Source organism: Podarcis cretensis (assembly GCF_951804945.1).
Source record: "Podarcis cretensis genome assembly, chromosome: 13".
Classification (NCBI taxonomy): domain Eukaryota; kingdom Metazoa; phylum Chordata; class Lepidosauria; order Squamata; family Lacertidae; genus Podarcis; species Podarcis cretensis.
Genome location: NC_137182.1, coordinates 22,002,326 through 22,017,478, shown reverse-complemented (window position 1 = coordinate 22,017,478; position 15,153 = coordinate 22,002,326). Strand labels below are relative to the sequence as shown.

At 44.5% G+C, this 15,153-nt stretch overlaps 1 protein-coding gene and 1 long non-coding RNA gene across 7 annotated transcripts in view; one reads left to right on the top strand and one right to left on the bottom strand.

Moving 5' to 3' along the window:
• LOC307201141 overlaps positions 1-15,153 on the top strand; it is a 394,453-nt gene that overhangs the window by 338,443 nt on the left and 40,857 nt on the right. The gene's annotated exons all lie outside the window — the stretch shown is intronic.
• The window catches only part of SPOP (speckle type BTB/POZ protein), a 49,708-nt gene continuing 36,553 nt past the window's right edge, over positions 1,999-15,153 (bottom strand). For all 6 annotated transcript variants that reach the window (XM_079949899.1, XM_079949900.1, XM_079949903.1 and 3 more), the window contains 7 exons: positions 12,364-12,515; positions 12,096-12,223; positions 8,437-8,614; positions 6,879-6,934; positions 5,663-5,785; positions 3,401-3,543; positions 1,999-2,297 (listed from right to left, as the gene is read on the bottom strand). In XM_079949899.1, the coding sequence (XP_079806025.1) occupies positions 2,153-2,297; positions 3,401-3,543; positions 5,663-5,785; positions 6,879-6,934; positions 8,437-8,614; positions 12,096-12,223; positions 12,364-12,515 (925 nt within the window). In that variant the 3' untranslated portion in view covers positions 1,999-2,152. The remainder of the gene's footprint in view (positions 2,298-3,400; positions 3,544-5,662; positions 5,786-6,878; positions 6,935-8,436; positions 8,615-12,095; positions 12,224-12,363; positions 12,516-15,153) is intronic.

The following is a 15,153-nucleotide window of genomic DNA, read 5'->3' as shown; positions in this document are numbered from 1 at the left end:
GGGATTCCCTGCGACATAAAACTTTGGGGTGGGGGTGACCCACCCACCAAGTTCATTCATCATCATCTTTTCCACCCCGCCCAAACTTATGTTCTTCTACTTATTCAAATGGCAAACTGAGACGGATGCGGCTGTTATCCAAATAATTCATATTGAGATATTGGTCATACTGTGCCGCTGTTTCCGGGAACTTCTCCTCAAGCTCGGAGCTGAAGATGGTTGTGAGCACACCTACCACCCTGAGGCTTTCTGCTTTAGGCAAAGTGAGGGGACTGGAAGAGGCTGGACCCCTGATTCTTAGTCCCAGGGGGTGTACAGAAGGGTTGGCCGGGTTGTCCCCTGCCAATGGTGCAGGCCCAGGGAGGGGGATACAAAAATCTCGTCTCCACTCTGGCCATCCATGTGCTCCCCAGGTTGCTTTTCTGAGGAAAAAGGAAGGAAAGCAGGAAGGAAGGAGACAGACGGACCAACTGACGGAGGAGAGGAGGTGGAACAGAGCAGACCCAACCCCAGTGGCCAGGAAGTCAAAAGGCAACTAAAAGTAAACTTTTGAGATTCTTGCCCATGGCTTCAGAGGCACCAATACATCTCCTTGCCAAGGATGCAAGGGAGCCAAGATACACCTCTGCTTGGTCCAATCACTTTATGCAAAACCGAAGAGGGACAAGCCAATCAGGAGCATTGACCTCCTCTGCTAAGTCCAGGAGCGTTGGTGGGAAAGGTCGGCTCCCAGATCTAGCTCTTACTGAAATAGGAAACCAAGATCTTGGTGGCAGCTGCTCCAGTTCCTGGACTGCAAATAACGTCAGCGTAAATAAAGCAGACACATAAACCAAATATGAACTTGAGGGGAAAGGTCTTTCTCTTTTTTTATATAAAAAAAAGTGAAAGAAAGCCATAAAGACAAGACAGAACAACACACAGTACAAAAGAGTAATTATATTTTCAAAAAGAAAAGGAAAGGGGGTGAAAAAAAGAAAAGCTTTACCAGTTATTTTGGAACTTCTTGCCTGTAAAAGGAAACTGGCTTAGAACGGAGAAGGACCAGAATCTTCTACAAACCAGAGGATTGGGTACAAACACTCGATAAGAATCATTTTTGCAACGCAGGACAAGAAACCTTTGACACAGTGTTCATGAACGATAAAATTTCTTTAAAAAACAAAACGAAAACAGAAAAGGATGTGAAGAAATCACAGGAGTTCAGAGGAAGTAAACTAAAACAGGGAAAGATACCAAAAGAACAAAAATTCCCACAATATCTAAACAGGTAACCATTGTTCTTGGACAGCCAATTCCAAGTCCAGAGCATCACCAACAGTTCCTGAAAGCCGGTCATGGCTGTCTCCATCCTATCCAAGTCGTCCAGGGAGCATATCCTCACACCAGCCCCCTCGTCACTTTTTAAAAGTTGCCAGTTTGTGAGAGGGGCTCGCTTTTGCCATCCATGTACACAAGTGCTACCGAGAGAGACTGTTGTTGCCTCATGGCTGGAAGGCGGATGGAGGGATTTCACGGCGGCCGGGAGTCTCTCCCTCTCCCAAAAGTCCTGATACAAATCCCATGGATGCTCCCGTGAGTGGGCTTCATCTCATCAAGGCAGAATCATTCCCCACCCCACCCCCGCATTCCCCGTTGTCATTTTCGGAACGTAAGAGAGCGTCCTCCTTGCTCTGATCATGCCCGACTTCTTGTTCTGTGCTGTCAGATGCGGAGGCCATAACGTCGTCCCTTTTCCTCTCGCCTTAAATTCCATTTAGCACTGTTGGGATCTGTTGTCTCAGGCCAGCACCCGGCCAACTTCTTAAGTTCTTGACTTGGCCAAGTCAAAAGGGAAACACACAGACATTGCAGCAACAGGGATATATTAGGTTGAACAGTCCCCTTTAACCCAAAGTCCACCCCTCCCCATTCGCCCCAAAGTTTATTTGCTGCTGATTTTTTTGTTTCGTTTTAAAAGTCTGCGCGTCTCAAAGCAGTCTCTTCCCCCACCCACCCACCCCCACAACAGAGTTAAAAGCTCCACAGGTTGCATCGTCTACCTGGTGGTCAAGGTTTGGAAAAGCAACTTGCTTCTGTTGCTACTTCCATGTTTTTTCTTTGTTTAAAAAGCCACACATACACACACGGGGTTGTGCGATGGGGTCCGGCCTTAGGATTGCTTCAGCCGCTTGCGTGGGGGTCCCAGAAAAGGGCACTGCGCAGAGGCCAACGAGCGATACGCCTCGGCCACCAAATGGGGGTGAGACACGACCATCGACTTCCATCCTGAAGTCTCCATGACGTCGGAAGCGTGGCTGGAAACAAACAACAAAGGAGCCAAGGTTACCAGTTGACAACGAAAGGCAAAACACACAGAAGGGAAGGGGAAGTTCTCAAGCTATCAATACTTCCACTTTAGGGTTTCAGCAGCTGCTTTTATGTCTTGTATAAATGCCTTATCATCTGCTGTAGATACTCTGTGGTGCAATTTAAGCAAGATGACACTACCTTGGCCTGAAACATGGGTAGGCAAACTAAGGCCTGGGGCCCGGATCTGGCCCAATCGCCTTCTCAATCTGGCCCATGGACGGTCCGGGATTCATGTGTTTTTACATGAGTAGAATGTGTCCTTTTATTTAAAATGCATCTCTGGGTTATTTGTGGGGCATAGGAATGCGTTCATTTCCCCCCCAAAAAATATAGTCTGGCCCCCCACAAGGTCTGAGGGACAATGGACTGGCCCCCTGTCAAAAAAGTTTGCTGACCCCTAGCCTGAAAGAATTGAGGCTGCTTCAGGGGCTATTCCCCCCCCCCACTTGCACCCCAAGTCAGAGGTGCTGGTTTTGCATTTAGCAACTCACCATTCAGACGCAATGGGTGTGACATCTTTAAGAACTGAAGCAGTTCTAAAAGAAACATCCAATTCATCCAAGAAAGAGAAAGAGAGAGGGTATTTTGCACTGGTTGTCCACTGCAGGACACACCTGTCTTCTCTTCTCTTACAGGATTTGCTTTCGAGGCTCCTTGTTTGTTTCTCTTGGGATGCTTAAGAGAGAAAGAATATGAATGGAGCTACCACTGTCCCCCTTGGCAGAAAACAGTGGGGCAGAGTGCCCTTTCGGAAAAGTGCCTTCCACATTCCTCGCAGAAGGAGTATGCAACAGCCACTACTTGATTCTCCAGCGCAAGGGCAAAAAGGGAAGAAATTATGTTTGATAAAAAAGAACCTGCAGGTGCGCCAGCAAGAGAAACCAGAACAGAGGAAGTGGAATATTTATTTTTTGGGGGTGCACCAATTTTAGCTGGTTATGAGTGCTTGAACACAAAGAGGTGCAATGGGGCTTTGTTCTCTACGGTTCTTACTTGTCAATTTCCCCACATTCTGAGGGGAGGGGGAGAAAGGATAAAACCTGCTTACTAGTTGATGAAGTCAACCGCCTGAGTTTTTAACTGGTCAGCGCTGTGTAGATCAGCCAAGATGAGGATCTCCGCTGCATTTTCTACGGACAGGTTGCTGCACAGAGCATCCTCGCACATCACCTTCAAGCGTTCCAAAGCATACTTAAAAGAAAAAAGAGTACAGAGAGGTACTGAAATGAGGTTGCCCTGAAAGAGGAAGACCCAAAAGAGGCTGCGCTGTGGTGGCACAACTCTATACAGGTGGGTTTTAGCACGGCTATTTTGAATGGCTTTTGTAGGTGTGGTGCCCCACTTCCCTTAATCCTATAAAGTTCTGTGCTAGCAGTCTTCTCCTTGTTGAAGCAAATGTTCCAAGTCTTGCGCAGTGCTTCTGTAACTATAGCATAGCACTGATACATGCAAAGTGTATTGTACTGTATTCCCCCCCCCCCCAATTATTCAGTAGTAATGTTTGGAAGCACAATATTCAAGAGGAAGAGAGGTGCATATTCTGGGCAATTGTCAGCATATCTCACCAAAGTCTGGAGCCTTCTGGCTGGGGAGGAAAAAAATGAAGAGATATCTTAAGTTCTTTTGCCAAAAACACACATAATGAGTGCCAAACCTAACTGGAGAAGCAGAATTATGCAAAATTGTAGTAGGTAATCTGCATAACTTAATTCTGCTTGCAGAGCTTGGGAGGGCTGGCCAAAGAGAACATATAAGCCCAAGCAGCTGGACGAAAGGTCAATGGAGTCTGGATCTTTAGGTACGACAACATCCTTTCCCATCCTCCTCAATAAACACTTCTGAAAGACAAAGCCTAACTCTCTAATCGCATCTTCACCCAAGAGCCCAATGGCAGGTCTCCAGGGTTTAGGATATGCACTGTGTTTTGTTTATAGTATAATTACGTATTTCCCCCAAGAGACTGGAGGAAGACAGAACAAGCTGTTCCCAAGCCTCTCGGGCAAATATTAAGAGGCTTCATGTGCTGCCATAAAAGGTTTTGCTTTCTGTTCTTACACAGACACCCTGGAAGGATTAGGGGGGTGGGGAAGAGCTATATAAAAAGTCAAAATTAAAGACCCCTAAACCTTACTGTCTGATCAATGGGCTGGACAACTGCTGTTGCTAGGAAGGGCTGAAAATTAACTTGCCACTAAACCATCCCCAGAGGCCAATATGGGCTTCTGCTGGGCAAGTGTGCAAGACTCACTTGGCATCTGCTGCATGGTAGTATATTTTGATTTTGTGAAGGGGGGTCAAATTTCTATACCCCCCCCAATTAAAACTGTGATATTCCATCCTAAATTCCCCATGCTGCTTTTCTTCCCTGCATACATACGGCAGGGGCTTTTCACTGCTATTCTATTAACGACTTGAACCAAGCATTGGAAATTCCAATTCGGAGAAGCCCAGATTCTTCACCTCTGCCCTTTTGCCCCAACCTGCCACACACAGGTAAGGAACAGCACAAAACCTCACAATTCAGTGGCGTAAGATGTGACCTCGAAGCATCAGCATAGTGTCCTTAACTTGCAGGTACCCCCATATTCCTGGAGTTGTGAGAGGCTGGCTCTGAGGCTTTTTCACTGAGGCAGTGAAGTCACATTTCACAGACAGACATCACATCCCTTTTAATCTGGTCCAGGGGGTGATAGTGATTTACCTAAATGGCAGTGTACAAGAGGGGCACACACTGCTCTCAACAGAGCAGAGCACCCCTCTCTCTGCGCAATGAGGGGTGTACCTAAAGATTGCTGTCTCATCCTGGAAGCTTCTACAGCAGACTGTTCATCTTTCAGTGCATTCCTGCAAAGATCAGGAAGCAAGAGTTCGTCTCTATTGGCCCTGCTTCTCCTCTCGCAGGTCAACACCTTGAGGATGGGACAGACTACTAGGAGGAGAGGGGTTAGCAATGCCTCGTGGCTGACCAGGCCCTTGGCCTCTTGACAGCAGTGGGGTGTGGCCTGCCTCAAGTATACAGCCACCCACAGCTTACAAAATAGGCTGGGCGGGCCAAGGAAATCTCTTTGAACTGCGCCCAAAGACCCAGGAGTGAATCTGGTAAGACACCAATAGAATGTTCATGCCAGCAAGTCCCCCACAATTTTGTCTCCAGGAGACGAGAACCCACAAAACCAAAGGCCTAGGGATCAAGTATAAACACAATGATGTTGAAGCCATGGTTTGTGTGCTGGTCCCCCTCTCCCTTTTCGCAAGAGGAAAAAAAAAAAGTCAACAGCCGGCCAGCCAGCCACCCAAGCATCCTGTGTACCTTATCAGCAGCTGCAAGCAAATCATCGGCCATTTTGTCGAGGTTAGGTGCCTTCCCCGTGTAAATGAAGCACATCATTTCTTTAAAAACTTCAGGTTCCACATCATTGATTTCAACTCGATTCTGCACCGGAGGGGGGGGGAATTAGGGTTACTCTTCTGACACTCAGGCAACAGACTCAACTGTTGGTCTCCTCCCCCAGATCTCTCTTTTTCCCGGGGGGGGGGGGAGTGGAACTATTTGGAGAGAACACGTAAATATTTGGGGAAGAAGATGCAGGAGAAACAGAAATGTTCCAGTCTCCTTTGCCTCTTCCAACTACAGAAGAGAACGTGGTGAGACTTTTTCCTTAAAGCTTCGCTTTTCCACTTTCTCAGGCAGCAGCAAGAAGCCAGCATTTACTGTTACATAAATGCCATCACAACTTGTAATGGCAGCACAGGAGTATTAACTCCTCCTACGGTGCTTTCCAAATTTCTTTTCTGGCCTGTCTTGAAGGTTCCTGGTGGCTTACAATATGCCCATCTCTCAAAGCTTAATTTCACAACAAGGCTGCAAGGGAGGAATGGTGGGGACAGTGTATCTTGGAATGAAAGGCATCAGCTAGTAAGCTTCTCAACTGAACAAGCCTCGGACTTGCACCCAGGACTCTAGCTCTGGCTCCCTGAAATATAAAAAACTGGAAGGCAAATGTCCACCCACTGTGAATTTTTTTCATGCAGAAACTGGAAAGGGTGAATGCCAAAATACATATTAGGGCAATGCCTTTATTAGGTCCAGCAACATGCCGCAAGATTGATGAAGGTTTCTGGAGAACTCGCAAGCTTGCACATTATATTGTGTGATATTTTGGTTGGCCTAATAAAGGTATTCCCCCGACCTGGTTTTTGTTTCCATTGGCAGCGCTTGTTCCCCAGCCATTCCTCCGGTCAAGAACTATCTATCTAAAATACAGTTCACAATGTCAGCTCTCTAGCATTCCTTCCCATAGCAAGAGGCCTTGCCAACCTGGACACATGACAGCAATGTATTTTATTTCTGCTTTGAGCCTCTGTGCTGAGCAAGACCTTTGCAAGTGGAGGTCAAAAGTCTGCAGTATTTTAAAGCTACTTGCTGGGGGAACCAAGAGTTGTTCCAGCTCCTGAATTATCTCTCCCAGTCTGCAGATCAGCAAATGGCTCTTCCTCATGACCAGAAAGCTGCTCTGCCAACTTACCTTTTTACTCTCTTCCATCTCGTGTTCAAACATAGCGCTGAAAACCGGAGAACGTGCTGCGGCCAGAGGGGTGGGGTGGGGAACACAAGACAGAAGAGAGAGAGATTGGGGAGGAGGGAAAAGAACACCACAAAATGCAATTAAAACTATGTGAAGAGATAACCTTCCTCTCCAGAGAGGAACTGACACATGCAATCAGTACCTGCAAATAAAGGTACCAATATAACAGGGCGTAAAAAATAAATAAAACAATCATGAGAGAAATGTTATCAAATGTCTTCCTAAGGGCATATGTACACTAGAGAAAGGAGACCAGCTTAAAACTAGCTTTTCCATCAGCCCAGCCCACCCCCACCCAAGAACAGCTCTGAAAATTGCAGTTTTGTGAAGGTGCAGACCACTCACAGACATTCTCGGCTCCATTCCCTCCCACTACAGTTCAGAGGGTTTTCCTCCAGGGAGCCGTGGTGGTTAAACTGGCTTGGAGCAGAATATATACGGGGCCGTGTGCACCCTCTGCTTAATAAGAGAGACAAAAAACATTCTGCTCCCAGGCAGACATCTTTCTGCTCCGAGAAAAGCTAGGTTCTGCAACACGCATGAATTATGCAAGTTGAACAAATTTTACAAGCTTGTCACAATTCCTTCCAGTTTTGCTAGCCGCACGAAAGTGAAAAATCTACGCAGGGGCCTAGCTGAGGGGGGAACACGGGAGAGCATACTCCTAAACTACTCGGAAATCGCATTGAGCAATCCGTCTGGGATTCCAGCAGGAATTGCCACACACTTTCAAGTACAGTCATACCTTAGTTGTCGAACACCTTGGAACTTGTATGTTTTGGCTCCCGAACAATCGAAAACCAGAAGTGAGCGTTCCAGTTTTCAAACAATTTTTAGAAGCCGAACATCCGGCGTGGCTTCAACGGCTTCTGATTGGCAGCAGGATGCCGCGCTTTGGTCTTCGAACAGTTCTGGGAACCGAACGGACTCCCAGAATGCATTCTGTTTGAGAACCAAGGTAAGACTGTATATCTCTGCAGTCGTAAGACACAGAAACTTGCCTTTCTAAAGGGAAAAAAGAAAGCTGAATGGTGTTTCCTGGGCTCCCACGGAACTGCATTATATACAGCAGGCATGTCCAACAACTTTGGCTTCCCCCAAAAAAGTTCAACAACTTTGGTCAATCTAATCTAATGCGTAGATCACTGCCAGTTTTTTTTTTATAGTGGGAGTAGATCACAGTCCTCTTGGAAGTTGGACATGCCTGATATAAGTCCTAGAAGACCTCTGGCAAAGCGGTTTTTTACAATTTGCACCTTCCCCGCCCTCCCAATAGCATTAAATGGGTTTTTAAAGCTGAGGTTTTGATATGATACATTCCCATTGCCCCTCATTCCCCGGTCAAATCTATTGTTCCCATCTTATAGGACCCACTATTTGGAGCCCCTTTTTGGAAAAGAAGGGAAGCAACCTCCAAAACACTCATCAAGGCAGTCGGCTTGTCCCTGATCAGTCCATCCGCCATCCTGCTAAGCCTCGCGCCCATGTCGATACCGACCTGCTAATATGGCTTTGTGAGCCTGGAACTCCTGGCCTGCCACACACAGGCAGCAGTCTGTGAAGCGAGAGTTTTCCCAGAGGCCTCCCAACTCATCAGCCAAGCGGCATTCAGGTACCTTCACCATGTTCATGGAGTTCTGGCCGGAGATATTGACAGAGTCCTGTACTACACTCACCTGCAAGGAAGTACAGGGGGTTAACAAAAGAAGAAGAAGCAGCAGCAGCACAGTGAACTTTAAACAAAAGTGGGGAGGAGCACAGAGGGTCAGTGGGGTAGGGTGGAGGGAAACAAAACCCCACAGATGCTCTTGGTTAGGGATGTTTAAGACAAAAACAGCAATGCACTGAAAATAAACTCTGCTCCCACCCACATCCCAGCATGGCTGCCTAAGGATTCCCACAGATTTTGATAGAATCAGAAGTTCATCTAAGTTCTCTCCTTTGGGATAAAAGGCAGGGCCATCCATTCCTACAGATTGGTCCAAGGCACTACGTGCCGCAAGCAAGGAGCAGAGATGTCAAAGAAAACAAATCTGCCGAGCTCCACATGGCTCCAGAAGACAAAGCTATCAGGCCACAAGCAACAAAAACCTCTCTACAGATGAATACCAATGAACACTTACTATATGGCAACTTACAATGGGGTACAGACAAACGCCAGGGAGCCCAGACTTCTGTACGCTCTTCCTGAACCTCCTTGTTCCTCCTGATTTCATGTCAGGTATATGGAGGTGTAGTAAAATAAACGTCACCGCTTGGCAGAGTGTCACAGGCCAGCTTCCCAAGCAATTACAGACATACTGCAGCAGATTACCACTGTATGAAGTCATTTCGATTCAGCCAGAGTCACTAGCCAGATTCCTTCCTGACCGCACCTACATCTGTTTTATCAGTCCCTAACCTTGAGCACAACCCAGGCTGCAGGTCTTTCAAAAATGAAGGCTCAAGTTAACCAGTTCAGAGGTTTACAAACTTCCTCACCTGGAGTTATAAGCTATTTCGGAGGTGATTTAAAAAATTAAAATTAAGAGATATAAGAATATCCCTGGAGCATGGAGGTACCATATAACCATCGTGACTGGTTGCCTCTGATGTGACTTATCCTCCATGAATGAGCCTATTGCCCATTTTTAAGACACATGGCCATTACGGGAAAGATGGGGAAGCTGATGCTGTTGACGGGCTCCCAACTCTCATCAGTTGCAGTTGGCGTGGCCAACAGCCAGAAATAGTAGTAGGTTCCCCATCCCTGCCTTACAGGGCCTTGAGGGCATGCTGAAAATTTTCACAGCCCAAAACTCCAGCACCAATTGGAGGTTTGTTATCATCCCTGTTGGATAATACACACATTTAAAATGTTGTCTGCCCCACTCCGACACCGCTTTCCAATGGGAGACAGGCAGCAAAATTTCAAATAAAATCAAAAATACAATTTGCAGGTCTGCTCTGAACCCCCACCTCTGAAACTACTGCTTTTGAAATGTTACTTGCCCTTATAAACAATGCCAAAGTGAATTGTTGAAGAATCAGTGATTTCAATAGAAGTTACACGTGTGCTTTAAAATCTCGCCCATCACAATTAGCAGGACTTAAATGTTGTGAGATGTTGGGTGGATTGTGTCTGGTACCTCTGAAGTCATTAAAATTAAAACAAACCCTGTTTTTTTTTACTGCACAAAAACCGAGATCCTGAGAATGCTGCAAGTTGCTCTGAATCCTGCAGTGCAAACATGGAAAACAAAGAATCGGGTGCCTGCCTCTTTGAGACAGCAGCCACTTCAAACTGGAAACGGATGCTGCAAGGATCTCAATGTAAGCTAACTGGCAGCTCCACAGGTACTAGCCAGCAAAACAGGGGCTGTGCAAGAGCAGGTGTACCAGTATCTCATGTGATCAGGCCAAACTTGCAGCCTATGTTGCTGCAGGTTGACAGAAGGAAGATCCAGCAGAACTAAAGCAAATTCTTTTTTTTAAGACAGACAAACCCTCTTTCTCAGCAGTATTCCAAGTTTTAAATAAAAACCCTGGTAACAGTCTCCCAGCTCACCAAATGTTATCAAATCCTTAGAGAGCCTCAGCAGAGGGGGAAAAAACACACAGACACAGACACACACCCTCAAATGCCATTCCTGCCAAATAAAAACACAGCTGTAAGCACCTGTGGCAAGGAAAGGGGGTGGAATTCGCTGAGCATATGGCACTAAATGGCAGGAAAACCTCCTGGCATCAGCAAAAACTAGCACAAGTTTTCATTTCTATGCATAACTTCTGGCTTGCCAGATCCAAAAGCATTTTTCTCTGACAAAAGCCTGATACTTTCCAAGAATGAATCCCACGCTGTGCGGGGAAAGACAGGCCACCTTGTCTATTGACGAAGAAGCCCCACACAGAGCGATGCAAAGGCCTGGAAGAAACACGATTTTCTCTATTGTGTTGTACCAGCACCCTTCCCCACTCCCTACCCCCAATTGATCCTACAGAAAAACTGAAAACGTTGGAGATCACTGAAAATACTCCATCAAAAGTTGCTTTCTCTTCTGACATGAGTCAAATGCTTTTTAAGGCAAGGTTTTTTACTCACTCAAAATGTGAAACATGAAGGTTTTGATGTTAAGGCTACCTGAAGAACATGAAATAATGGCAAAAGTGTACGTATGTGACACTCAAATCCAAGATGCATTTCGACTCCTAGAGGTGCTGCCCTCTTCATCAGAGGACCATTTGGGGCCTTTGTTTTTTTGTACAGTGGTACCTTGGTTGTCAAACTTAATCTGTTCCGGGAGTCCGTTCGAAAACCAAGGCGTGGCTTCTGATTGGCTGCAGGAGCTTCCTGCACTCAATCGGAAGCCGCGTCTGACGTTCGGCTTCCAAAAAACGTTCGCAAACTGGGACACTTACTTTTGCGGCATCTGGGAGTCGATTTGTTCAGGAGCCAAGCCATTCAACAACCAAGGTATCATTGTAAATTGCTACTTCCTTTCTTCTGGGAAATTTTCATCTAGTGTGGAGATACTAGAAGCTAATACCCTGGCATCTACTGCCCTTTGGACATGTCCAAACCAACACTGCAATCCAGGAGCCAAGGTTCACTGAATGGGGTTTATTTATGAAAACACATGTTTTAGATTTCACTTTAACGCACTGATATTTTTTGAGGCTGCAATCCTATGCATGCTTACCGGGGAGTAAGCTTCACTAAACAAGAGTGGGTCTTCCGAATAAAGATGTACAAAATCATTTTATAAATTTCATAAAGGTAAAAAAAAAGAAAAAGGTAGTATTCCCCCCCCGCCCCCGGATTTATGGAACTATACATTTCTAGTCACACCTCTGTTTCCTCATCCTCCCCTCCACAGGTTAATCCACATAATTCACATGACAGCATGCCACAAGCGAGAAAATGTGCTTGCAGAGAAATAGCTCCAGACAACTCAAGCAAGCGAGCCAAGCCACACCTTACGGAGGGAGTTACAAAAGGCCCCTCTCCCAAACAAAACACTCAGGGTCACCATTCAACTCCAACTACTGTGCTCAGTTCAGAAGGAATGGTGGACAAAGGGATTGGACATGTGATGGGAGCTGAGCAGCATCTCTGCAGCCCTTCTGCGGTTTTCTTCCAAATGAAACAAAAGGTTTCGCATCGTTTCCCCTCCTTACCTCACAGAAGAGAGTGAGCTTGTCATCTGGGAGGAGTCCGTTGGCCTCATCCAAGAGAAAATCTCTTCTAATAAACTTCTTGAATCCCCAGTCTTTGCCTTGCACAAACCGGTATGCTCTCTGACTCTCTGGAAATATATAAACAAGTGGGGGCTCTTTTTTGAAAAAGGAAAGCCAAAAGACACACAAGCAGGGCTCTACTTCGCTCTCGCTGCCTGTGTTTAAACGGCAACTGAAGCGCAAGGAACCGGCCACCAACTCTGCGTACCCATTGCTTTCGTTTCTTCTCCTTTTGCGTTCAGGATGGAGAACTTGAATTTGGCTCGGACTTCGCTCTTTGGACAGCTGACCAGTAGCAGGTAGAGCGAAAGGTAATCTTTACTCTCTTCGTCCAAGCCCTTTGGATTCACGCGCAAACACCTGCAGAAGCAGAAAGATAATCTTCATCTTCTCGATATGGTCTTAAACCTGCTGGCAGAAACAAGTTTCCACACACAGATCTGTTTGCACTGGGTGCACAAAAGAAAATGCAATGTAGGGGACAAGGGAGGAACAACCTCTGATATGGTGATGCTTGCGGTTACTCCACAGAGATCCCAAAAGAGGAAAAGGGTTGTTTGGACATTTTTCTCTCCCTTGCGTGGGATTTGTGCTCCCACATCCTTAGCTTTCTTCTGGAGGAGCAAGGACAACCAGAACTAGATGTTAAATAGGATGGAAATGCACCCAAGTGCTCTTCCTTTGGATTCCTCACTAGGTTGGATTTATCTTGTAAGGGTCCCAGTTTAAACTGGCCAGTGCCCATGGATTGCAAGTATGGCTTGGCTCACTTGCTTGAGCCATCTGGAGATATTGATCTTGTGGTGTGCCCGTGGCTTAGATGGCATGGTCATGCCTTGCTGCAATCTGTTAGACAACACATTTTGGCCCTTTGCAGATGATTCTATAAAATTTCTTAGCTGCATTTTCATTTTTTAAAAAAATAAATAAATTTTAAAAATATTTTTCACTATTACAGTTTCCAGAATCACATTTACATTGAAATCAACATTTCCCTCATTCATATCTTACTTTATAATAAGACAATCATTTATGACTTCCCTTCTTGCCCTTTCCTGGTTCCTTTGATTTCCCCATCATTTCTGCATATTCTTATATATCAGTTTCATTCTCTTTTCCTTTTATTATGCCTCTATTTTATGTTATACTGTTGAATTTACCTTAATCTTGCTATTTTTTTTTTTACATATTTACAGTTATTTTCCAAATACTCCACAATTCACAATTTTTTTCCATTTCTCTTTATATACTTGGTCCTATTGTTCTTTTATTCTACTAGTTAAACCTGCTAGCTCTGCATATTCAATCATTCTTAGTTGTCAGTCCTCCTTGTTAGGGACCTCGCTCACCCTCCATTTCTGCGGCAACAAAATCCGAGCTGCAGTATTGGCATACATAAATAAGTTTTCCTGACATCTGGGTATTTCTGCCTGTACCATTCCCAAAAGGAATGCCTCTGTTTTGGGGGGGGAAAGTTTTTTTAAACATTTTTCTCATCTCACTGTATATCATTTCCCAATACTCTTTAACTATTTTGCTTATTCACCACACATGGAAGAATGTTCCTTCTACTTCTTTACATCTCCAACATACATTGATTCTGATTTGTACATCTTAGCTAGTCTACTGGGGGTTAAATACCATGTGTGAACCATTTTCAAACAGCTCTGTTTCAACGCATAACATGCAGTAAATTTTAAACCTTTCTTCCATAATTTCCCACTGTGGTCAAATTCTATACTATGCCCTATGTCTGTTGCCCAATGAATCATTGAGGATTTTACCAGATCAATTTCTGTTTCTTATTCTAATATTATTTTATACATTCTAGATAATAACTTTTGATTATTTTCTAATAAATCTCTTTCAAATTGCGAGCTTTGGTCTGAAAATCTGTTTTTCTTATCCATTTTGAATCGCTCATTTAATTGATAATATTGTAACCAGTCTGTTACCTGGCTACTTATTTCCTCCACAGTATTGAGTCTAGGCTCCCTCTCTGAAAAATCCAATAAGTCTCTTTATGTCGTCTTGTCTATCCATATTAATTCTCTTCAAAACAATTGCTTCTATTGGCGATAACCACAATGGTGTTTTCCTTTCCAGCAAGTTCTCATACTTCTCCCAAATTCTATATACCTTCTTTCTAACCACATGGTTTGAAAAACATTTATGTATTTTAGCTTCCCCATACCATAGACATGCATGCCAGCCGAATTTAAGATCGTAACCTTCCAAATGCAATAGGTGGGTGTTTTTCAATACAAAGACACACTGCCTCATAATATAACTGTAAATCTGGCAGAGTGAAGCCTCCTCTTTCTTTACAATCTATCAAAATTTTATGCTTAATTCTTGGTTTCTTCCCCTACCAGAAAAATCTAGTGATATCTTTTTGCTGTTCTTTGAAGAGTAAATTGTTGAACACTGGGATGGACTGAAATAAAAATGTTTTAGGTAATATATGCATTCATTTTAATGGCTGATATTCTACCCACTAGGGAAAGTTTCATTCTTCCCTATATTTCCAACTCTTTTTTAATCTCCTTCTACAGCTTTATGTAACTATATTAAATTAAGCTGAGATTCCTCACAGTCAGCCATATCCCTAAGTGCTTCACCTTTTTACATATTCTTAATCCACTGACCATTTCCAGTTCTTTTTTTGAAAGGTCATCCATGTTTTTACCAATATCTTAGTTTTTTCTGCATTTATTTTAAGGCCCACCAACTTCCCAAACTTTCTTATATCCTCTAATACCTTAGGAACCCTTTCAAGTGGCTGTTAATACCACATCATCAGCAAAATACCACATCATCAGCAAAAGCCTTTAGTTTATAAGATTGTTGTCCCACCAAAATTCCTTTAACTTCCCCGTTCTTTCTTATACTCTGTAACATTACTTCCAGCATCAATATAAACAACAGCGGGGACCATGGGCAGCCTTGTCTAGCCCCTTTCATTTTTTACAGTTATCTGAGAGATTATTATTTACAA